Source organism: Lissotriton vulgaris, chromosome 6 (genome assembly GCF_964263255.1).
Source record: "Lissotriton vulgaris chromosome 6, aLisVul1.2, whole genome shotgun sequence".
Taxonomy (NCBI): Eukaryota; Metazoa; Chordata; class Amphibia; order Caudata; family Salamandridae; genus Lissotriton; species Lissotriton vulgaris.
The window spans coordinates 1,865,884,769-1,865,910,313 of NC_141694.1; the positions used below are offsets into that span (position 1 = coordinate 1,865,884,769).

Below are 25,545 nucleotides of genomic sequence, written 5' to 3' on the forward strand. Positions count from 1 at the left end.
TACCATTAAATGTAGGCCGCCCCTACCCATCCCATGGTCAGATCATTACATGGTAATTTTCTCCGTCACTATACTATCGATCGATCATCCAAAAACCCTTCTATCCCCACTGAACTAAGGGCAACTAGAAATTGGAAAAATCTGGACCTCAAGAATTTTAATTCCTGTCTTGAGAATACCAGGCCCCTCACTAAGGTTACCAGCATTAAAGAGGAGGCTGTCATTCATAGCTGGCTTACTTCTGCTGCCAACGTGTGTTTACCTCAGCGTAAGCAGAAGTATAATTTGCATCACCCACCTGCTCCTTGGTTCACAGACCTGCTGAAAAAAGAAAAAACCATCTGCAAAAACCTTGAGCGCAAGTGGCGTATACATTATGATTCATGTTCTAAGCAAATTTACAAAACTGCCTTAGCCAAATATCACTCACTCTGCCATACTGCCAAAACAGAATATGTCAACTTAACTATACTTAAGGCACAAAATCTCCCAAAAGCGCTATTTAAGGTTTTACAGAAACTTTCGGGCGCTTCATGTCAGCCCAAAGCTCCCTGTCTAGACGTTACACAATGTAACTCTCTGGCAGAATTCTTTATCTCCAAAATCGACACTATCTACACTGACTTTGGAGACCCGATCCCCTACCACCCTTCCTCTAAGGCACCTGATTCAGCTGCTCTCTGTGAACCTGAGGCACCAGAGGATATAAGCCCCACACCCTCACAGCAGTCCTGTACCCCTAAGGTACCTGATCCAGCTACTCTCTGTGAACCTGAGGCACCAGAGGATATAAACCCCACACCCTTACGACAGATCTGTACCTGGGACCCCGTTAACAGCACAACACTTCATGACATCATTAGTAATATCAAATCTGGTTCCCCAATGGACCCACTCCCCCCACAAATGTTACAAATCCTGGACACTTCTTCTCTCAATGTAATCCTGGATTTACTCAACACCTCCCTCAGAGAATGATAGTACCCTTATTAACAAAGGCGAATGCTGACCCCAATAACCTGTCCAATTTCCGCCCCATCTCACTCCTTCCGGTTTTTTCAAAAATTCTGGAAAAACACATTAACACACAACTCACTCAACATGTTGAATCAAGGAACTTCCTACACCCATCCCAGTCTGGCTTCAGGTCCGGCTTTTCAACGGAATCAACTCTGTTGGGGGTTTCTGAAACCATTTGATGCCGAGTGGACAAAGGGGAAACCGCGGCACTTATTCTGCTTGATTTAAGCGCTGCATTCGACACGGTTTCCCATCCCATCCTTCTTTACGCTCTTAAATCATCTGGCATCACTGGCTCAGCCCTCAACTGGCTTGCTAGCTTCCTCTCAGATCGCACTTTTCAAGTATTCTCCTCCTCATCAGCCTCTCAAATCCATAAATCTGCTTACGGCGTCCCTCAGGGCTCCATTCTGAGCCCCTTACTTTTTAATTTATATGTTAGACCACTGGCCACCATTGCGGAGCAAGTTGGGCTCACCATTTACTCATACGCCGATGATACTCAGATCATCTACTCTCTTTCTATGGGACATCACTCCTCCCCATCCTCTCTCTGCGTAGCGCTCAGTAATATCGCCACGTGGATGCACGAAAACAAATTAAAACTGAACGGAGTGAAAACAGAGCTCCTTTTGTTTGGCCATAATACTACCTTATGGGGTCCCCACCATTGGCCGGCGCAAATGGGCACCCTTCGCGTCCCTTCTAGAACAGCACAAAATCTTGGCATCATCTTTGACGACCAGTTGTCCATGAAGCAAAACGTAGTCAAAACCTCCTCTACATGCATCACTATCATTAAGTGGCTGAGAAAGATAATTTGGATGAATCCTCAGGAGACACAGAAAACCGTAGTCCAGGATTAATTACTTCTAGACTGGACTACGGCAACGTTCTTCTCCTGGGGGCATGCAAGGAGGTGACTCGCAAACTACAGACAGTCCAGAACATGGCGGTCCGGCTGCTCTGCAAACTCCCTAACAAATCCTCCACTTCCACTTATCTACGTAGCCTGCACTGGCTCCGTATTGAAAGCCGCACTAAATTTAAGGCCCTCTGCTTTATGCACAGAATTAATGCAGGCCGGGACCCACTCTATCTTAGAACTTTAGTTCACCAGTACTGTCCACCCCGCACCCTTCGTTCATCCAATCAGTATAGGTTCCAGGTTCCTAGAGTCAAAAGAGTCAGAATGGGTGGTCGCTCTTTCTCCTGTTTGGCCCCCTCCCTCTGGAACTTTCTTCCTTTATCCTTGCGTACTGAACCTTGCTATCTCAAGTTTCGCAGGGAGGTAAAAACCTGGTTATTTAACCAATAATCGCTCTCTTCAGATTATTCTTCCGTTGGTACACTCCCTTCATCTGGTCCCTAGCGCCGGGAAACCTCCGGGTAGCTGTGCGCTCTATAAACTTAAATATAATAATAACTAGCAACCCGTCCCGACCTTGTCCAGGAGCAACATGCTTCCCTGACCCCGCCCGCCTCGACATTGTCCAGCAGCCCGGGCCCCCGCCCAGCCCGTCCCTCGCCTGCCCCGACCCCCGCCTGCCCCGACATGGGTCCCCTTACCTCAGCCGCCGCTCCTCCCGCCTGTCCGCTGCTGATATACTGCTTTAAATATGTCTGTTCTTCTTTGCAGAGGTGTACAGCTGACCAATCCGTTCTACAGAGTGTACATTGGCTGGGAAAGTTTACATCATAGCTAATCTTTTTGGCCTAGAGGTGTGTTAATGATTGCTGTTTCACCATAAAAACACGGGATCATTCTCTTTTCTCCTGCAGCCCGGGCCCCCGCCCAGTCCGTCCCCCCCAGCCCGTCCCCCGCCTGCCCCCACATGGGTCCCCTTACCTCAGCCGCCGCTCCTCCCACCTGTCCGCTGCTCGCACTGCCGCTGGCCTGTCCGCTGCTCCTCACGTCACCGCTCCTCCCCCACGCCATGTCCGCCGCTCCCTTACCTCAGCCGCCGGTCCTCCAACCTGTCTGCTGCTCACACCGCTGCTGGCCTGTCCACTGCTCCTCACGTCACCGCTCCTCCCCCGCGCCATGTCCGCCGCTCCTCGTCGCGCTTCTGGACGCCGCTCCTCCCCACGCTCCTGACGTGAGCACGCACGTCGCGGCTTGCGCTACTTCGGAGGGACTACTTTTTTTTTTACTGTAAATTTTTTAAATAACGTTTTTTTTTACATTTATATAGCCTATAACCATCTACACACCCTGACGATTCCAACGGTGTATCGGGTGTGTGGATTGGCGCTGTGGTTCCCGAGTTTACCCGCCTCAAAGGCTGAAAGTTCTTCCTTTATTATAGTAGTATAGATAATAATAATAAAGTGCCACATAGCATGATTGCTGAGTTCTGATAGCAGGCCATGCCCCCTTTCTCTATCAGTCTGCAAACGTGCCACCTGACATGCTCTTAGTTGGGGGATGAAGTCCCCTTCACTGCTGGGGGTTCTTAGGGGCCAACTAGCCCACCTGTTACCACCAATAAGCCCGAAATAGTGGGATTGCTGCGAGGTGGTCCAAGGCCCCATTGCTCAGAGGTGGTCAGAGGCTACACTCCCTTTCTCCTCCACTCTACAAACATGCCTCCTGGCGCATTGCTGATAGGGGGATGAAGTTCACTTTACTCCTGAGGCCCTCAAGACACAAGGGGACCTCATCGCCCGACCACCGTTTACAGAGATGTGGTAAAAGGGGCTTGATTGATTGATTGATGTCACACCATGTTGCACAAAAATAAAACTTAATGGTGTTGTCCTCTTTCTATGTGTGCTGTAGAATGCAACACATGTGGAGGAGAAATTAAGATATCACTTGGGAAGGCTCAGTATTTTTACAATTTTCGGGGTTGACAGCCCTTGTTAATGTAGGATGGTCCCAAATTCCATTGAATATTTTCCCAGCAAAAAGTACTGCAAGGCAGCGCTATGCACTGTCTTGCATTACTTTGCATTTACAAAACCACTCAAGTCCATGCAAAGGGGCTTTGTTTTGGCTTAGTAAATCCCATATAAGGACTTGATTTGCCTTGCGGCGACTTGCGGCATGCAAGGACAAAGCAACTCCTTAGTAAATCAGGGTCTGAATGCCCTGAGATGTTTAAAAACGAATGTGTACTTCCTTCACGAGGCAACGATTCGGAAATATTGAATATCTCATTTCCTTTATTTACTGCTTAATATGTGGTTTGTTGTAACTTTTTATTGTCCCTTGTAGTAGATTAACGTCTCCATTGTACTTGCATTGGGTGTCTCTTGATAGAAGTAGTTTCGGTCATAGACAGAGTCCCCCTTTGACCTTATCTTCTGCATTATTTCATCCTTTTCTTCCCAATAATGCAATCTGGCAGCAACATCTAGGGAAATTAGTGCTGTCAGTGCATTATCGGTGCCACTGTATGATTTCTGTCCAACCTAACATGGTTCAATTTGTTTGGGCCAAAGATACTGGCAAAGATGCTGGCAAAGGTTCATTAGGCATAGATGTTCACTGTTATATTCTCTGTAGATTAATGCTGCTATTATTTCTCTGTAATCTGTTCTAACATTGCTCCAGTTTCTAAAAAAAACACCTTCAGCATCACTTCCTTGAAAAATTAGCTTTCCAGCCCCTGTTTACAGTACCAGAGTGACACAGAGAAAAAGAGGCAATCAGAGAGAGCGAGAGATATAGAAAGAAGGACAGCACAAGAGAGAGAATTGCACTTTCAGATCGCAATTCATCATTGTGCTACTCAGGAAAGCACTGCTCTATTTAAAACAACAAAAAGTAACATGATGTAGTAGTTTCTTTTTGTTGAAGGAGGTAGCTGTCCATTCTATAACATAAATACTACAACACATAGCTGTGACATTTAATGAGAGAATGAATTCTGGGACAGTACTGCTATTTTTTGTAAGGTTTTATGTTGTGATGTTGTTGAGCAGGGATAGTGATCAGATGTCATTGGCCCAGGACCCAACAACAGAGACATGAAGACAGGAGATAGAACAACCGTTTTCCTTCCTATGATGGATAATCTTGAATAAGTCTTTCCGTGAGTCCTCGCTGCCCGTTTCAAATGTAGAGAGGTTCCAACAAACACCATCATTATATCAAGATGAGTGTGACCGCCAGCCGCTGCTGCTCATCTGAAGGATCCATTTCCTGAAGATCCAGTGGTCATGGCTTGGTTCCCTGGTCCTCCTCGAGGGACTGGAAGCCCTGTAACCATGAAAGAGGAAAGCAGAGTCAATGAGAGAAGATTTACACTCAACACTGGAAACAGATATCAATTTCACTCTGCACGATAATGTACAGTGTATAATATCATTCTGCATATCATGGCATCCCTAATACACCGTTGAACATTTCCAAGCACTTTTACAGTCTAATCAGATGGCGCGGTCTCACAGGGTAACCACCGTGGGTGATCTGGAAAGTGCGGTCGACGCAGAGTGGTTTTAGAGTGTGGGCAAACCAACCACAACAGGGTCTGCTAACAGATTTGGGAATTCACATTAATCCCTTCTTGCAAGTTAATATCTGCTGCAGGACGCATGGCATAAGCATTCTATGTATGACGGAGTGACAGGTGCACATTGAAAGTGTAATAGCACTGTATGTGTAGAGGGTGTCGAACACTTTACAGATTCTGGACAAGAGTAATGCCAATATTTACCGACACAATGTCTATATGTCATGTGCGAGACCTTCAACCAGTTCTGTTGCTTTTGTCAACAGTGCTTTGCTCGCAAGGATCCACTGACCCACACATACAGTTGTAAAAGTGAAAACATCACTTCCCAGATCTTAACCCCTTCCACGTGGGGCAAATTCCCCAGCGGTGCGGAAAGGGAGGGGCCGCAGTACTCATGACAAGTCCAGCTCATCATGCTCCACAGTGAGGCTGTGCTCATGACGAGCTGGACTCGTCATGAATCCGCCCACTCCAAAAGAATGCCCGCACAGGCGGGGAATTAGCCGCGCGTGGGAGGGCCGCAGCAGGTATGACGAGCTGAGCTCGTCATAAGCATGGAAGGTGTTAAGTAAAATGCCAATCGTGGTTAAATGTGTCACGCTTCATAGTAGGGGCATAACATGGTATAAATTACTGCACATTTGCTAGATCACTCACTGAAATGTGAAGAGTGCATACATTTGCCAGGTTTCTGGGGGAAGTTAAATCAATATTTGATGCAGCGCAATGCAGCAAGACAACTTGCTGCACTGTATTGCACCAAATGGAGAGGACAGGATATTGCCAAATATACTAAGGTATGGTACATTCCCGCTCTCCCTCTGCGTTGGGCAGGGCCGACTCCGCTGCTAAGGCGAAGGAGCGTTGCCCCACTAGAAAAATCAAATAATAATAATGCCATGTTATTATCATTTTATTTTTCTCTAGCGGCTCTGTAGGTGCAAGGCAGGGCTGCCCACAAAGCAGGGGAGGACTGTTAGGCACTCTCCAAGTGCGCATAACAGTTTGGCCGCCCGTCTTGGACTGACCAAAGAGTCATGTGCACTTTGCATGTTCTCCAGTGGCTGCCATTCACAGCCTGGATGGAGAACATCTACAGGCCCCTTGTTCCCATCTGAGCATTGAACCACAGCGCTCATACCATTCAGAACGCTACTGTCAGCAGTGTCATGATTGGCTAGAAGAGGCATTGTCCTCGATTTAATTGTGCTGCAGAATAAAGATATTTCTCGATGTGGCACCTGCATTGGGCATGCCTACAATGTTGACGCATTACCAGGTTTATGTGTCTGGGTGAATCTGGGATCCAGCAAAATACATGGTGGGTGCATGAAAACACCCACTCTCCACTCAAGTAAAACCTTCACGGCACAGGGTAGCGCAATGCAGTGACTATCACTGCCTTGCGTTATTTCAATTTACCAAGTCTAACAAGGTGGGTTTGCAATTCTTGGTAAGTCTGACTTAAGGATGGTGTTATCCTTGTGTCACCCTGCATGATGCAAGGGCAACACAGTCCTTTGATAAATCTTGGCCCAGATACCTAATAAAGCTACATTGCAAACCCAATGGTTAATTATTCCACAAAGTACCATGGTGTGGGCTCCTGGCACTACAACTACCTATTTTAGAGCTTTTAGGATTGATTAGGATGGTGAACTGTGCACAGAGGTTATTATCTTCTAACATAATAAACGGCGTAATTGAAAGTTGGCTGATGCACCGCAGTGAGCTATATTTAGAGATCTGAGACTTCAGGCCTTTGGAGAAGTTGGCACCAAAAGGCTTACCTCAAAGCACTGGAGCTTTTCAAGAATGTCAAACAAATCTCTTCCCTGGCACCCTGGGTGTTTTTAACCAAGGTTAGGGGCCACTCGGAATCAACATTGACCATCAGTGTAAGGTTTCGCTGGTGGACCCATGACTGTGGAGAGGTGTGGCTCAGGGGTTAGAGGCGGCAGACCCGGAAGCTGAGATCAGTCCTGGACCAGGGTTCAATTCCCCGCCTCGGCGGGTCTTGGGCTCAAAAATTCCACGGACTCGATAATTCTCGTTCCGGTGCCTACTCGACTCACGGGTTCACACTCTGCGACTCTGGGCAATAGCTTGCTTAATCTCCACTACGGCCCCTCGCGGCGGGATGCCTGGCTTTCACCTTGTGGATACCCTGCTGGGGTTATCTCACAGGGGAATACCAGGACGGGTTCCCAAGGCAAGCGCCTTGATGCCTTCGGGTGATACGTGCGCTATATAAATCGCAATACATACATACAATACATACTGTTCACTCATTCCCGATAGAGTGGTGGATGGAGTATGCTGATCACCTAACTCTAAAGCTGAAGGTCCTGAGCCATTAAGCATGCACTAAACCAGTCAGACTGAGCGAGGCACTATACTGGAAGACATAGGTAGGAAAAACAAAATGCAAAGGCTGTGCTTCAGAAAGTGTACCAAAAGCCCAGCAAACACTGAAACAAATGCTGCACTGGAATGAAAACAGCATATTGTGCATGCACTGAGAAAGTTTTTTCCATTAGAAAGCTGTATAAACATTGATAAAATACTGAATTTCAAAGTGTACCTAACAATAGAAAAACACCAAAAGAACATCACAAAAAAGTAAAAAGAAACAAAAAAGAAAGCTCTATGTGCATTGCATCTGAAGAGCAACTAGAGTAAAGGAGACCAAGACCATTCCATTAAACCTACCTCCTTGCAGAAATGCACATGATAAACTTCCACACATCTGCTGTACACAGGGTTACATCCAACATATATTGTAGGAAAAGTACTTTATTTTAGGGGCAATTTTTCTAACTTTACTTTGGGCAGTTCTGAAACATTTCCTGGTTTTCAAAATAAGCTGTCAGCTCTTAGTGGTTAAGGCATCATTAGAAAAGCATACTGAACATGTGCTACCAACATTTAGATGCATCCCTGGGTAGGGCACATCTTAGGTATTAAATAAGCAGACTCCTCTTAAGTATGTATTCAAACCATTTGTTCAAAATGTATTGCATATTTTTCTTCAATTTCAAGGCTTTTTAATTTTTTATAGTAATTCTTGTTTATTCCATTATCATTAATTTTCCAAACGATTCACATATGTATCATTATGCTCCGATGCATTTCGGGCGTATGTGCCCTTCTTCCGGGAGCTTTACAACATAAAGGATATAGCATCGACATGTAAAACAAATCAGAGTACCATGTAATAAACAATCATTATTTTCACGCATATTACACACATCATGCTGTGGTTTTGTGCAATTTCCCATGTGATCAGTGAAACAAGATCTCACTAAGCTTAACTATAAGAAACAACCCAAAAGGAACATGACTCAAAAAGATATGGACACTCTCAAGAAAATAGCAAACAACAAGAATATTAAATGTGTCAAAGCTGATAAAAGAGGTGCACTCGTGATCTTAAATACTGAGATGTATGAAAGAAAAATCATGCAACATATCATGGATGATGAAACATACATGAAACTTGAAGGGAATCCTACATCCATATTCGAAGAAACACTTACAAGCATACTCAACAAAGCGGTTGACGATGGAACCATTAATGAAAAACACAGGAAATACCTACTACAGGAGCACCCCAGAAGCCCATCAATATACATGGTGCTAAAAATTCATAAAAACTTGGAAGATCCACCGTTTAGACCCATCGTGTCTACTAGGGGGTCCTTACACAAACCTGTAGGAAATTTTTTGGATAAGTACTTACAAACCAAAGCGCCGGGACACTCTTTGAGTAGCCGTGCGCTATACAAAACCAAGAATAACATAACATAACATAACCCACGGTCAAAATGATGACCAGTTACATCAAAGACACGACTGACTTCTTGCTTAAGTTGTCATCTATTAACATCGATGAAAATGACCACCTAATATTGTGCACGGCGGATGTGAGGTCGTTATACACCTCCATCCCACATGCTGGCGGCATTGAAGCAATGGAAAAGGCAATACTCAATACCGATATCGATCCAGCGATGCAAAGATTTCTAATGGAGCTGGTGTTTTTCACTCTTTACCAAAGCTACTTTGAGTATACAAATGAATGGTATCTCCAATTGTCAGGCACCTCTATGGGGAATTCGCAGCACCAACGTATGCGAATATCTATATGAAGAAATATGAGGACACTAATATCTACTCAGACCCAAACTGGACAAAAAACACTAAACTTCCCAACGGTACATCGATGATGTATTCATACTATGGAGCAATACCAGAGAAAAGTTACAAGAGGCATTAGAAGCCCTTAATGAAATTGATGATAGAATCCAATTCACTTGGGAGATTCATGACAAAAAAAATCACCTTCCTAGATGTAGTATGAATTTGTAGAGCGCACGTTCACCCTGAGGTTTCTTGGCGCTGTGTACCGCTGGGGAACCCGTCCTGGCTTTCCCTGTGAGATGGTCCCTATTAGGCATCCCCAAGGTGAAAACAGGCATCCCCGGCAGCAAAGGGGCCGTTGTGGAGATTAAGCAAGCTATTGCCCAGAGTTGCAGCGTGGGACCCATGGTTAGAGAGGCACGAGGAGAGATTTATCAAGCCCGCTGACATTGGTTCCATACCCTGCCGCATCGGGAATTGAACCCTGGTCCCGGGCCGACCTCTGCTTCTGGGTCTGCCGCCTCTAACCGGTGAGCCACACTTCAGAAGTTACTCTCACCCAAACAAGCATTGAAACGGATCTATACCGAAAAAAACGGGCAGAAACAATAGTTCGCATTATTCAAGTTTCCACCAAGCATCCCTCAAACGTCATTTACCATTCTCACAGATGTTGCGCGCAAAAAGGATTACGTCTAATGAAACACAAGCAGCCCTACGGATTACGGAAATGGGGGAAAGGTTTAAGGCAAGGGGTTACCCAAAAACCATGATTTAACAAGCAGAAGAACGGGTATCCTTAACGCCAACAGACAAACTACTGAAGAGAACAAATAAAGCAGAGAATACCAGAATGGTTTTAGTTTCTAAATTTTCCACGTTAAGCCCGGCTTTCAAAAGGATCATATTGAAGCACTGGTCAATCCTTAGCATGGAACCGGATTTTAAGACATTGTTTAAAGACCCACCCATTTTCGCATATACCAGAAACCACAACATCAGAGAAATACTGGCTAAGGAAACACCTGGTCCTTCTGAATATAAGGGCACCAGGCCCTGTATGAATTGCAACAACTGCAACAATGTGATAAAAGGTAACACAGTAACACACCCAATGAAGGAGTTCAACATCAAACTGAAAACAAACGCAACATGTGACAACACTAACGTGATCTACATAGTTAAATGTCCATGTGGCTAAGTGTACATCGGGAAGACAGAAATAAAAATAAAAATCCGGATAAATGAGCACAAGTCGAACAGTAGGACAAAAAATGAAAAATCTGCCATTGCTCTACATTTCAATGAACTGAAACATCACATTTCACAGCAAAAAATGTTGATACTTGAAACAGTGACCAGAAGTGAGGGTAGAGACAATAACAAATATCTCCTTCAGAGAGAAAACGCCTGGATTTAAAAACTGAACCCTATGAAGCCATGTGGGCTTAATGATCGCCTGGAATATTCATGTTACCTATAAACTGTATTAAGCCTATATAGGTTTTTTCTTGTTGCTAGCCTCCTTAAGTGCAGTTTACCCCTAAAGATGTACCACATTGTCTGCTGTATATATCATGTTGCACACCACATTTGCATTTTTTCACACTCTCCTTTTATGTTTACAAGTTTACAACATTACACATCGAATAGGCATCTCCTTTACCAACATGGCCGCCTATATTATCGTACTCACTATAGTCCGTTTTATATCCCTGCGCGACCATTGCACTCGTAACAGTCCGTTTTCTATCCTCATATGACCATATTCTCGCTGTGCGTATACTTTATTGACGCGTGCACCGCTGACAAACAAGACTTTACCCTGGACGAGGATAGTGCCGGTCTTGACTTAAGATACGGCAACAGCTGGCGGAACCGATTACCGATGCAGGATTATACACCGCAGTATAAGTAAGTCGCGTAAAAAAAACGGTAAACAACGATTACCACAAATCTTTTATCGCGCATACCATCACCCTGCATACCATGACAACGCAATTACCATTACTCTGCAATGCCATTACAACACAGGGCATTACAAAGTCAAAGTCAAAAAGGCTTTATTTCGATAAAAAATTATCATAAAAGCAACACATAAATCACAATACATCAATTATAAAAGCAAAAAAGCAAACGTGGACATACAATAAAGATTTAACCTATTAGAAAAAGTTTACACAGCAGTTCATTAGGCAATCAATTTAAAAGAGAATTAAACAGTCAATTTTAGCCTTTTAGTTCGTTTAGTTTTTACAAATTTACAAAGCAGTTCATTAGGCAGTTCATTAGGCAATCAATTTAAAAGAGATTTAAACAGTCAATTTTAGCCTTTTAGTTCGAATGGACCAGGCCCATGATAAAAATTTGGCTAGGGCGCGAGCATAGGTGGCACGGCTATCAGACATTAATATCCTGATTGCGGCCACGTGGCTCTTAGTACCCAACTGCCGACATAAGTTTTTGAGCCAAACCCTCCTTGGGATTGCATACTCTCTGCACTCGAACATGAGATGTGCCAATGTCTCTGGTTTATTTAGGCATGCTGGGCAAAGCTCTGTAGTTTGTGCATGAGATTTCCAACGTGAAGTAAAAGAATAGAGGGGAAGAGTTCCTGCTCTAAATTTGAAGTATAAAGCCCTATCAAAAGGTTTTTCAATAATGTCAAGGTACACTTCCCGTTTAGGTTCATCTTTAAACTTCAAGAAGTCCTCCGTAAGTCTGCCCATGGTAGTACTAGTGTTCCTTTGTAGAAGGATCCAGTCCCAATAAAGTTTCCTAAGAATTAACTTCGGGGGTGAGGTTCTATTTATCCACGCTTCGTTTAGGCCCAGATTTACTAGCAACGTCTTCATATCTCTCAACCATTTGATTTTGTGCCACCCTGGTAGTGACATGATTTCTGCTAGGCCTTGCGCATATTTACTGAGTTCCTCCACACGCCACAGACGTGTCCATAGCAAAAGTGGATGGAATTTTGCGAGGTCATCAATTGGGCGACAGCCTAAGTCCAACATTAGCGGGACCGTGGGAGTGCCCTGCGGGAGAGACATAATCACTCTACAAAATTTCTTCTCGGATCTTGGTAAAATGTCAGTAATGGATGACCCCCAAAGTTCGGCCCCATAGAGAGCAGAACTGACCCCTTTGGCTGAGTAGATCTCAAGGACTGTAGCTATTGGTCTTATTGTACAGGAGCGTTGTTCTTTCAGGAGAGCTCCTGTTATCCTCTTGTGGGTTAACAGCATTTTGTCCAAATGTGAGGTCCATTCCATTTTGTGTGAGAGGCGTATCCCAAGATAGTCGAAGACTTCTACCCTCTCCAGGGGTTCCGCGTTCAGGGTAGGAGAGCGGACTGGTTTTTTGGGAGGATTCAGCACAAGATATTTAGTTTTGCTTGTGTTGATTACCAGGCCTCATTTGGTGCAGAAGGATTGAAAGTTATTTAGGAGCCTTTGGAGGCCTATTGGGGTTTTAGATATTAAAAGCGTGTCATCCGCGAAGAGGAGGGTTGGTATGCGTTCGCCAGCCAGGGATGGTTCATCTGAAGGATGTTTCCGAAGATGCTCAACCACCCCATTGATCTAAAGGGAAAAGAGGGTGGGAGCTAACACACATCCCTGGCGGACACCTCTCTCAACCGGGATACTATTTGTTTTTCCCCCCCTGGGCCCCACCTAATCTGGGCAAAACTATTTTCGTGCAACCTAACAAGTAGTGATAGCAAGTAGTGAGGCAACCCCATATCAGCCAATACACTCCATAGGGTCTCCCTAGGTACAAGGTCAAAGGCAGTCTTTAGATCGATAAACGCGAGATAAAGACTGCCCTTGCCTATGACCACGACGTTCCAATACACCATCATTAGTCTAAAAGCTTGTTCGATTGTCCCGGTGCCCACTCTAAAGCCCGCCTGGTAGTCAGAAAGGATTTTGTTTTCTTCTACCCAGTTTAGTATTCTTACCAGTAGAACCTTGCCGACTACTTTGTGGCTGATGTCTAACAAGCTAATGGGCCTATAGTTTGATGGATCTTCTCTGGGGCCTTTTTTATAAATAGGGACCACCTCCGCCCCTTTCCACGAAGAGGGGATAGGGGCGCCCCTACAGATGGCGACGAGTAGGGAGTGGATCAGTTTTCCCCACTTCAAGATATCTGATCTCAAGAGGTCGCCAGGAATACCGTCCGGGCCAGCCACTTTTTGGGGAATGATAGTGCCTATTGCATATTCCACTTCCTTAATTGTAAAGACGAAGTCATTAGGCTGGGTGTCCCAGATTGGAGGGAACAATAATGGAGCCACAACCCCCCCTTCAGGATCACTGGAAACAGTAGGAGTGAGATGATCATCTTGACGGGTTTAAAGCTTTGAAAAGTGTTTAACCCACGCCTGACTTGGGATATTGCAAGTTATCAAGTCACTATCTGGCCTATTTCGAGCTCTTATGGTATCCCAAAAACATTTTGAATCTTTCTTAGAGCTAGCTTCTTTAAGGGTAGACCAGTAGGCCTCTTCCAACTCCTTTTTTGCTAGCCCCAGTGTTCTCTTGTGTTCTTTCCTGGCTATCTGTATTAGGGGTTGGGATTTGCCCTTAACAGCCTCGATTAGCCGAGTCTTAGCTTTCCTACATGCTACGGTATACCAGTCATGCATCTCCTTGGTTTTGTTCTGGGACATATTCTTCCCTGTAGTACCCTTTACCCAAAAAACTTCCCCTATAGCCTTAACAGCAGCTTAAAAAATGGGTGTTGCCCTATCCACTACCGTGGCTAAATCAATGGTATTGATCTCTGCTTGTGAGGCCATAAGTACCTCATCTATACTAGAAAGTTTGTCAGCGTAACTGGCAACTTTGTTCCACTTTAGGCGTCTTCCACAAGAGGAGACAGTGACCTTGTGTATACATTTGGGTGGTGCTAACAATGCTCCATTGGACCAGGGATTCGTGATGATTAGGGAAAGCGCATTATGGTCGCTCTCCACAGTCGGTATGATTGTCATATCTTCGACCGAACTCCAGAGCCCCAAGTCCAACAGAATATAGTCAATCCTTGAGGTATGACCAACCCTGTTGAACGTCGGAGCGCCCATCCGGTCAGAAGATGTACGGCCATTGGTGGCTCTTAGCCCAAACTCTAAAGTCAGTGCATTTAACTGCACTGCACTACGGGTCCATCGCTTAATCGGGGGGATGGAAAGTGAAGGAATACCCCATCTACTATCTTCTTCACCTAGGTCAGGGATACCATCCAGGGGAAGTGGCTCATAGGTGCAGTTAAAATCGCCTGCTACTAGGATATGATCAGCTTCTTTGTAGTCCCTAAGTTGCACCTCAAGATCAGATATTACAGATGAGGTGCACCCATTTTTTGTGCCTCTAGCATAGACGTTGTAAAGATCTAGAGTCAAACCTCTACAGGGATTGGACAGAGAAATGCCTAGGATATCTGAGTTATTTATCTGCTTAGATGTTATTCGGCAGTTAAGGGAGATGCTTACCCAAATAATGAGGCCCCCCGAGGGGCGCCCCTTCCCATGCCTGGGTTTCTCTGCTGGGACAAAATAGGTAACAAACCCAACCCGGTGGAGTGGTTCAGTGCTCCAGGTCTCCTGAAACATGCAGATCTTATGTGCTTCAACCAAATCACTCCACTCGGGCAGACCCAATTTCCTGTGGATGCCCGCGAGGTTCCAACTGAGGATTTTTATTTTATCCTTGGTGGTTTCTCCTCTAGTGCCATTAATGTCTCTAAGGCTATGGGGTTCTACACACTCCCTCTCTAGAACAGAAGATGTTAGCTTAGTCAGGCTAGTGGCCGACGCAGTTGGGAGATTAGGGCATGTCGGATAAGATGTGACTGAAGAACCCTCCTCCTCGCCCCTATTGATGACAGAATGTATGGAGGAAGCTTCATCAGAATTAAGTCAGTCTACCTCATCCAGCGCACAGAATGTATTCCAGTGGGCAAACTGGGATACAAAGGGGTCAAATGGAGGAGGTGGGCCTTGCCATGGTTGCTGCCACTGATGAATAGTATGTTGTGGAGCATGTGTATACCCTCTATTAATTGGAAAGCTGAATCTAGAGGGATGTTGTCTTGGGGGCATGGGTAAAAAGTAAGACAAGGGAAGTGGATGGATTTGAGTAGCAGGTCCACTGCTAGGTGTATTGCATATATAGTTCACTACCCCTGTATCCCTGAAGTTAACAGTTACAAAATCTCCTGCTATAGTCTTGGTGTTTCTGCCCACCCACTCTCCTCTTCTAACTGCGAGTATTTCGCCACACATGTGAATGGGTAGTGGTTTGTGCAGCTGGAGCCACTGGGCACACTTATTTTTCAATTCAACAAAGGTTTCTCTTCTACCCTCCTTCAGTGGTGGCACACCCGTCAGAACAACCACAAAGGGTGAGACTTCCGGCGGCAAGTTGATTGTCTTAAAACGAGCCGGCCTTGTTTTTAGATCTTGAGTCTTGTTTGGAGAGGTAGTTGCTATCAAGTTGGTGACCAAACTTTTAGAACCCTTTGCAGATTGGTTAAGCACTTTTTTGGGACCGGAAGGTGTTTGAGGCTTTGGAGTAGGGTCAACACCACTAGGAGTTGGGGGAGGTGCAGCAGCTTTTTCCCCCCTTTGAGACAGATGTTGTGCTGCTGCTCCTGATTTATCAGGTAAGGTTTTGGCCTTTGCGGTAAGATCTTTTGATGGGTTGCTGTTAGTGTTGTTTCCCAGGGGCGCTTCTTTTGTTTTCCCATGCATCTGTGTTGACACATTTCCACTTGCCTTATTAGTCCATTCAGTGTTGATTAGTGATGTTAATCTATCAATTTTGGACATTAAGGGCTTGATGTGAGCCGTTATCGTAGCTTCAAGGCCTGATTTTAGATCCGCCACCATGTTTTCGACCCAACAAGGTATGCCAGATGCAGAATTAGGGGCGGGTGACACTAAATTGTGGTTCCTGAGAATATTTTTAGGCATTTTCTTTATGTTAGGGATGTTCTTAGTAGGATCAATGTTCCCTAGTGCTGGCGAAACACTAGTTATCATTCCATCTACCCTTGAGGGAACTGGGTCAGGAGATATAATTTGAGGGTTTCCCTGAGATTCAATTAAGGGCTGACCGCATGGAAGATCAGCAAAAGAGGCGGTAACTCCAAGGCTTATATCGAGGTCGTCAGTTGCATCTTGTAGATGACCTACCAGCTCAAGGTCCACTGCCGCCTCTTGGGTGTCAGCCAGAAATATTGTTGGTGGCAAGGATAGCCTCCTTTCGGTGCTAGCGATAGCAGAAGATACTGCCCCAATAGTTTGTTGTAGCATGATGTCGATTGCTGTGAAGGTAGGGACTGGTTGCGGCACAGATTCTTTTTGTCTGGTTTTGGAGTGTAGAACAGGCACTCTGCCGGTTTTCAAACCCTTCCTCATGTTTATATCAGGGCAATGAGATTAAATACCAAAGTGGACAGGATAAAGAGTCTTAGGATCCTCACCTTTGTCTCTCGTTGGTCCACAGGAAAGAGAGGTGGCCCGGCCTATTCTGGCCACTGAGGGCCGTAGAGCGCCCGCCCTTTGCCCGGGCTTAGCCCCGGGCTGCGACCCGCGCGCGTCCCGTGATGCGCGTTAGTGACCTTGCTTAAGTTCCTGTTGGGTGAGAGGGGGCGTGGCACTGGGAGGGGGCGCGGCTCACGCGGGAAGAGGAAACAGCTGATGGTATTGGATGCTGATCCTCGCAGTCCCGGGGCCGCGCCTCTCACCTCCTCTGCGGCCTCGCTGGTCGTTTCCTCCTCACACCGAAGGCAGAAAGGGCTGGAACACTGGCTAGCTACTTCTGTAGCGACGGGCAAAGATCAAACACTGGAAACCTCAGAGCGAGCGGCACAGGGCATTACATTTTATATGCTTTTACCATGCATGCTTTTACAACGAAATATGTTGTAAATGCATGAATGGTAAAAGCGTTTGTTTTTTAAATGTAACTATAAGTATAGGGTTTGGGGTTGGGGTGTAGGGGTATATTTTATGGGGGTTCAGGGATAATTTGAGAGTTATGTGTATGTTTGGGTTTTGTGGTGCTGGGGTATTTTTAGGGTTTAGGATGGGTTTCGGTTTTGGGGTGCTGGGGTATTTTAGGGGTCCAGGGTGCGTTTAGGTTTTGGGGTGTTGTGGTAATTTTAGGGGTCATGGTGGGTTAGTGGTTTGGGGTGTAGGGGGTATTTTTAGGATTCAGGGTGTGTATAAGGTTTTGGGGTGTAGGGTATTTTTGAGGTTCAGGGTTATATTTAAGTTTTGGGGTGCTGGGGTCATTTTAGGGTTCAGGGTGGGATAGGGTTTTGGGGTGTAGGTGATCATTTTAGGGTTCAGGGTGTGTATAAGGTTTTGGGGTGCAGGGTATTTTTGGGGTTCAGGGTTATATTTAAGTTTTGGGGTGCTGGGGTCATTTTAGGGTTCAGGGTGGGATAGGGTTTTGGGGTGTAGGTGATAATTTTAGGGTTCAGGGTGCGTTTAGGTTGTAGGCTACTGGGGTATATTTAGGGGTAAGGGCAAGTTAGGGTTTTGGGGTGTAAGGGGTATTTTTAGAGTTCAGGGTGTGTTTAAGGTTTTGGGAGCCTCACAGTTCTACAAAACCAAACCACAAAATCACAAATCATATACATTTTGCATACTTTGTGGGATTTTTATCTGTTTCCGTGGCCTCGTGGCTGGCACACTATATTTTACACACTGACATTTTGTTTAACGATATGACAGGGACACTAGAAAGAACAGCATGCATTCCGATTGTGGAGTAGATTTAGATCAGGAGTGATTTACTAAGGATAGGTACCATGATTACCTACATACATTTACGGCTTGATCTTGGGGTACCTATTCATGTCTTTCTCTGGCTGCACTGATGACAACATATGATGAAGTAAAAGTTGATGGTATTGTTGATGCAGAAGTCAGAGCATTTGGTGCATGGCATAAATATTAGATATTAAAATGACAGATTACATGAGTGTGGCCCTTCTGATTTCTAAACCTGGGATTCCAATAAAACAAGTAAACATTAATGTATTTCTGTGATATCCAAATAATGGTACTTACAGGGGCTGGTCTCAGATCAAGACACTTTCTTAGATGTGGCGGATCCAAGTACTAATTGTTTGAACTTGCAGAACGAGCCAAGGAGTCAATGGATTGAGTGGTTTGCCTTGTCTGACTGGGCTTTAAAAGCTTTTTGTTTCACTGTTATTGCCAATGTGGCGATTTTGTTGGAAAGGTACAAAGCTGTATTACTTAAGACTGAATACAAATTGTGTGGACCTACAAGCTCAGAGACTGATACAGCAGCTTAGGGCTTCCTTTACATGGCAACACTTTATCTCTCTATATGATTTACAGTACTCTCTGAAGAGGGTGTTTGGGAAATATGTTTTTGAACAAAACCAGAAGGTCTTCGACTGGTTGCATCAACCATTAGCACTTCAGTAATGGGTTACAACAGTAACCATGGGGTGGCCACTTCCAGCTATATCGATGGCCCTACTACTTTCTACAAAGGAGAAGGAGCTGATATTCTCCATGCAGCAGAGAATAAGAAAAAGATCTTTCTCAAGGTCAACATTCCATTTCATTCACCTTTTTTATGTGGTTCCAAATATGTGTTTATTCTAATTTAGCAAGCAATTTAATATAATCCCTGGGTTCTTCAAACAGTACACATGGGTTTAAAAACAGTTTTTCTCTCCTTTGTTTTAAGGTTTTCTCTAAAGACAATTAGCTTTTGTGTAGAAAAAACAGAGGCATATAAAATATATGAAAGCTTCTTTAAAAGGGAGCCACAGAAGAGAGCTCCCTCAAGCCAAAGTGTGTTTGTGGCAAAATGTGTTTGAAAATGAAAAAGGACAGAACAAAGAAACGCCTCTTCAAAATGGAAGTCATTGTTCTTCTCAGGGAAGTTCTTTTTCCAGGGAGAATGGCTGTTGAAGCTACACCACAAATAATCTTACCTATATTTTCTAATGTGCCTGGAACACAGGAGGTTCTTTTAATATATTTTCCACACCAGGGTTTACCAGTTTAAATGTCACCCCTTTGGTTTTGTTGGGCCACAATGGTAGGGAGTTTGAAATTGCCCATTAAGCCCTATTTTTATGACCCCACATTGTTACCAAGTATGCTAAAGGAATGCAGAAGACCATCTACAGAGTTATAGTGTCATTAGACAAAAGGTACTGAGAAGAAAATAAGATAACATGGTGGCAAAACTATTTTGTTGCTCTGAATAGTTTTACCATCTTCACCAGATATCCAGATGTAGTCTTAGTCACTTACCAGTCAGTAGAGATGAAATCCTTGATATGACCAGTGCTCAACCTGTTGGACATACTCTATAAAATAATTCTCAATGCATATCAATTATATAGATAGATTGCAGTCTCCTTTGCCATTCAATTTTGTTAAGAACAAGGAATGTGTCACTGTACTTTTGTGGATGGACATCTCGTCCTTGGTTTAATACATAAACCATCTTGAAGTGCCAAGTCTAAGCCCTGGTAGGATTTGGCAAATGTATTTTGACACTCCTGTCACAATCAAAAAATATCAGTTGAGCTCAATTTCTTCCTGGCATCCACAGGGTGGCATGGCTTCAGGTTACAGTCCAGGTACCTTCATGAACGAAGACTTCATATGGTAGTTTACCAAGCCTTGAATCATCAATATGGCCAGCAAAGATATTTGTCTTATGTTTGAACACGCAATTGCCCCACTTTTAGAGTACTTTTTTGTATATAGACATAGTCTCGCAAGATTAGTTGGTTTTCTTCCACTTGTCATGATTTCCAGGTGCCTGGGTCAGATTCATATATGGAAGGCACTGCTTGGTCTAATTTCCTAATTGAGTATGGCTCAGGCCTTGCTCTAATCTCTCGCTGCAAAACAACCATACATATTTCCTTTTTTCCACCTTCGCCTCCTCTAAGACCCCCACAGCAAGAGTCACAATCCTTCCTATCTGCTAAGCCGCAGCTGATGGCTTCAAAATGTCTGGTATTCTTGGTCACTGGTGAGCCTTTTGCCTTCTGCTGCTAGCATAATGACATCTTCTTGGGCCCAGGTGACATCAAGACTTAAAGTAAAGCTTGGCAGGCTTAGAGTTGGTTGATGTGTGCAAATGAATCACTATCACTTTTTGGAAAATGTTCCTTCAGTTCTGAATTTCCTTGCCTCATTGGCATCCTACGGCAAATCTTTCAGAACTAAGAATGGCTACAGATCCGCTGTTCTGCTGGATCTAAAATGTGCTTTTTGAGGAAAATCTCACAGGGGGACATCCTTTAGTCTGCAAATTGCTGATGGGTACCAGACAGTCAACCCTCTAAACTCCATTGTTCCTCACCATGGGATGTTAAGCCAATTCAGCAAATGTTGCAAACATGTTCTGAAAATGTCTCCCTATCATTGCAAAGCGAACTTCCATGATCTTCTTGATTTCCTTTTGAGCGTGGCTCAAATGATAGTCCTCCAGGTGTTTCTACAAGACATTTTTCTCCTTTAGAGTTTCTGTTATTAGATACATGAATAATGCCTTCTCTAGTTTTGATTAGCCTTACTTCCCTTCCCATTCAAAGTTGATTGCAGTGTGACCTTAAACAATAAAGACTACCTATTTAGGAATGTCCTCTTATTCAATGGTTAATCTTCATGAAAAAAACATGCTCCTGTATATTTTCCTACTTTAGCCTGATGTACTAAGGCTATATATTTGGCTGAAAAGATACAACATTATTTGGGGCTCTGTTCACTAGAAGAGATTTGGCATTCCGAGTCTTCTCACCTGAAAGAGGGTTCGTGGAAATTCTTGGATCTGCAGATTGGACTGGAGTATCATCATTCAGAGTGTTTTATTGTAAACCAGTGGCTCACGCCTTGTTCGTAGTTCTCAAAGGGGTTTAAACAAGTATAATATGATCCTATATTTCTGTGTTAAAATGTAGATTTTCCAATCTCAAATAGAAAAGGAAAGTCTTGATTTTAATAAAGACACAGAGATCAATGTTGTCTCTCTAATGTTGACATCTTTATCTAAACTATAAATGTTTTTGATTCCTTATTTCAGCTTCAATTTCAATAATTCCTGTTTCTTCCTGAGGCTGCATGTTATCTGAATACAGTACGCTCAAGTGTCCAGTCTCCTGGATGTTCCTGAAGAGTCGTCTGGGAATTAAAAAAAATAATTCTATTGTTTGTTGGGTTTCTTCTAATGATGATTTCCATTTCATCAATAGAGTTTAATCTGTCTTCTCATCAAGAAGAGAGGCTGTTGTGCCCTGTATGGACTACGCTCATGGCTGATTAATGGTTTATCAGTACCCACCAATACAAAATAGTTTGTTATTGTTTTTGAATTCTGACAAACAAGGAATGTAAACTTCAGTGCTATTGAATTTGTTTGTATTCTCTTGGTGCCTATTCCCATCATGCAGCACGTTGGCATTGTTGGTCTCTTTTGTATGTAGACAGTGTCATCAAAGAGCAAATCAGAAGCAGACCCCACTTTTGTACATACCCAGAAGAAGATCAAAGTCCCTCCCAGAAAGAAAAATGGTTGTCTACAACAAACGATGGACACAGCAGCAGGAAGTGGGGTCGCTTACACACAGTGGTCATCTGAATGGCTGTGTATACTTGATGATTGACTTGCTGACTACATGTCACTGGTGATAATTTCAAACAGATTTTAAATTCATCATCTGGTATGAAAGATGTTGATATATTAAATCTACCACCTGGGGCATGTGTAAAGACGAATATGTATATAAGGTCACTTGCAAAGATAGCCCAATGTTTTGATGAAATCATGTACATGGAAATTTAAAATCGTGTAATGGATCCACTGTCATTCAACTTCTTACCCACAAAGTTGGATGGTTGACGGCACTCCCGCCCCTTCTGTCCATCACAGCATCTTTCATTTCCTGGGCAGTCCTTGTCATTATTACATTTGTTGCAGATATCTACTGTTTCAGGAACATTTGTCAGCCTTGTGCACTCACCCATTTTTTCTGGAATATAGAAAAGAAAAAGCTTTTTAAACATTGTGATCTTCAAATATTAATGTAGTCTGGAACCTGATGCCCTGATGCAGGATCTCCTGACCAATTAGACTCCACACACCACTTGACCATTCAGCCTGATGATTTGCAGAACTCGTGCCTGCACTCTGCTCTTGTCCAGATTGTATCCACGTGCAAAGAATGCTGCAGCAGAGCAAAAATATTGGCATGATTGAGTGTTACGTGGTATTCACAACCACAAGTGTTTTCTATGTAGGTTAGTTCCTTTGACATGCATGTAAAAGGACTTGCCAAACGTGTGGGCTCTATTCTTTTGTTTTTCTCAACTAGTTCTTTCTGATGAACCATATGATCTGTTGCATTGCTAGGTATTTATCATTCCATGCACTTCACCTGCAAAGTTAGCATGCCCTCCAATCATATGTATTGTATTACAATAATGGTGCGAACATTGTATCCCAAAAGATGGAACTAAATGGGAAGAGTTGATATATGTACAAACATTATGTAGTACGAGTAGCAAACTAAGGATACATGCTTGAAAGGAGACAGCGCTCTGGCTTACAGATTATACGACCTTTGGTAAGAGGAAGCCTTTTGAGGGGCAGGAATCACAGACTCCTCTAGAACAGTGTCCTCTGATGGAACCTTGGGTCTACATTTAGGAAGAGAAGATGCTGGGGGCTTGATATTTGTATATAAATCGAAAGACAGGGAGTTGCAGACCCAGTTTCTCACATGAGAAAGGCAGGCTCTTCTACTCGGTTGAAGTCATTGGCTGTGATGTTCACATAACAACTTCTGGGCAATTGCGTGGCTTGGCTGTCAACCAAGGTAACATTCGCAGAGGGCACCAGTTGGCCCCTACCATCAGCAAATGTTTCCCGCATGCCATGGACATGGCAGCAACAAAAGTGCATCTTCTCCTAATGTATCCCTGTAGTTTCAAATGCCACACCATTGGTCAAAGGAATTTTCCATAATGGGGTAGAAATATGTGAGAACTCAAAGGTATTAAGTAATCACCATGATGCGAGGGAAGCTGATATGTCTAAATGGGTGGCCGTGTTTTTAAGAAAAGGTTCAGCCATTCCTCCTGCAAGTTACATATTTGCTCTGAAAGGGATATCACCTATCACTCCATTCTTGATGTAAGGAACACAGAGTTCTTCAGGGCATCTGAGGAGCCCTTTGAGCTATCCCATGGGCCTATGCATGTCATGGATGCTTAGGGATGTTTTCCCAACAATAGCTCTACTTCTCCTTAGAATAGACACAGTCAAACAGCGCCTGTAGGCCTGCTTAGTCATACAGGGAGAGACAGTTTCTCCTCTGGTGCAACTCCAGCGACAATCAAGGGAGGACGGAACCAATTTTCCACACACAATTTTTCCGCTGGACAACTACTTGAAGCTACGGCCCACGAGAAGCAGAAATCCATGCTAGCCTCCCCAAAGCCTGCCCTGGTTAACTTCAAAATCTTGCACTTGCAAGTAAGGAGTGCCTTGAGGCAAACACAGCCTAATGTGCATCATTCAATAGAAAACTTGTCTTCCCTCGGACTGTCTCTCTCTCTCTGACAGCCACCTATGGGAGAGGATTGTAACTAGGGAGGTCACTCTCTATCCCAGTTCTTCAATGCCTCCATCCAATGGTGAATCAGTATCCTGTGCAGTTCATCTGTAGGTGTGGAAACCTATTCCTTGCATTCAGGCCAGATCAGCTGCCTCAGAATATTACTACACTTTCCTCAACTAAAAATTCTGAGTTTGCAGGCTTCTTCCATTAACCATGTGCTTTTGTGCCCACTACCACACCTGTTTGTGCTGAATTTCTGATTGATCATGCACATATCTTTTAAATTTTTCTTGCATCTGTATGAAGATTTAAGGGGTAAGCCTTTACTGATATTCACCCAAGGAAATGCCATCCACAGTGGAAGTGTTCCTCAGTTCCCAGAGAGTAATAAACTCCTAGAGTCTGACCACATTACTATTTTTTGCGTCACTGAACTTTACAATTTTTGCTGTCTTTTCTCCTCATCTTCAATACCAGCCTTCAGTTTTTCCACTTTAACCTTATGCTTGGCAAGGTGTCCATCATTTTATCTCTGCCTTCTTCCTCCAACCCCTAACTGCCATATATCACATGCTGGAGCCCAGATAGCTATGAGATCCCCACCAGTCACAGTGCAACCATCTTTTACTAGACTCTGTGCCTGTGAAAGCACCTCTGGTTATTCACAGTTTCACAGCCCCCAGGACCGCAAACTAGCTTCTAACTGTGCACCATCATGTGAATCTAAGTGTTGGAGTGCACTCCGGGGAAGGATCAAATTAATCTGTCTGAGCTGTGTGCATGCCTATATTTATGTCATACCTTTTTGCCTCAAAAGTATAAAGTTTCCCTCATTGATCATAGTAATTCAAAAAAGAAATTATTCAAAGTACATTTTTAAAGTACTTTAAAAATGAACTTTGAAGAATTTGTTTATTGAAGTACTATGGTCAATGAAAGAAACTGTATACTTTTGTGCTTGTTCATTCCCCTCTTTTCCCTCACCAACATTATTTTTTGAGGGGGTCCCTTCATTCTTGCTAGATACCTGTTTGCCTCTGCATCATATATAAAAGTTTATTTACCAAAAAAAACACCAAGATTGAAGACAAACATATCCAACCAAAAAATGTTAACATGTAGTCAGTCCCCAGGTTGAATTGGCCTAGAGGTGGATGTAATGTATTTGTGAAAAAAGTGATAAACGTTTTTTTATAACTATTCCCAGTGTGAAGTATTGTCTAGTGGAATTATCTCCGCTATTAGTGATAGTATGAAGGTGAATTTCAGCCAACCG

At 43.8% G+C, this 25,545-nt stretch overlaps 1 protein-coding gene across 5 annotated transcripts in view; it reads right to left on the reverse strand.

Annotated features, from left to right (window-relative positions):
• Positions 1-4,483: 4,483 nt before the first annotated feature.
• LOC147709691 (uncharacterized) overlaps positions 4,484-25,545 on the reverse strand; it is a 167,818-nt gene continuing 146,756 nt past the window's right edge. For all 5 annotated transcript variants that reach the window (XM_086928198.1, XM_086928196.1, XM_086928195.1 and 2 more), the window contains 2 exons: positions 22,530-22,679; positions 4,484-5,227 (listed from right to left, as the gene is read on the reverse strand). In XM_086928198.1, coding sequence (XP_086784324.1) covers positions 5,151-5,227; positions 22,530-22,679 — 227 coding nt within the window. In that variant the 3' untranslated portion in view covers positions 4,484-5,150. The remainder of the gene's footprint in view (positions 5,228-22,529; positions 22,680-25,545) is intronic.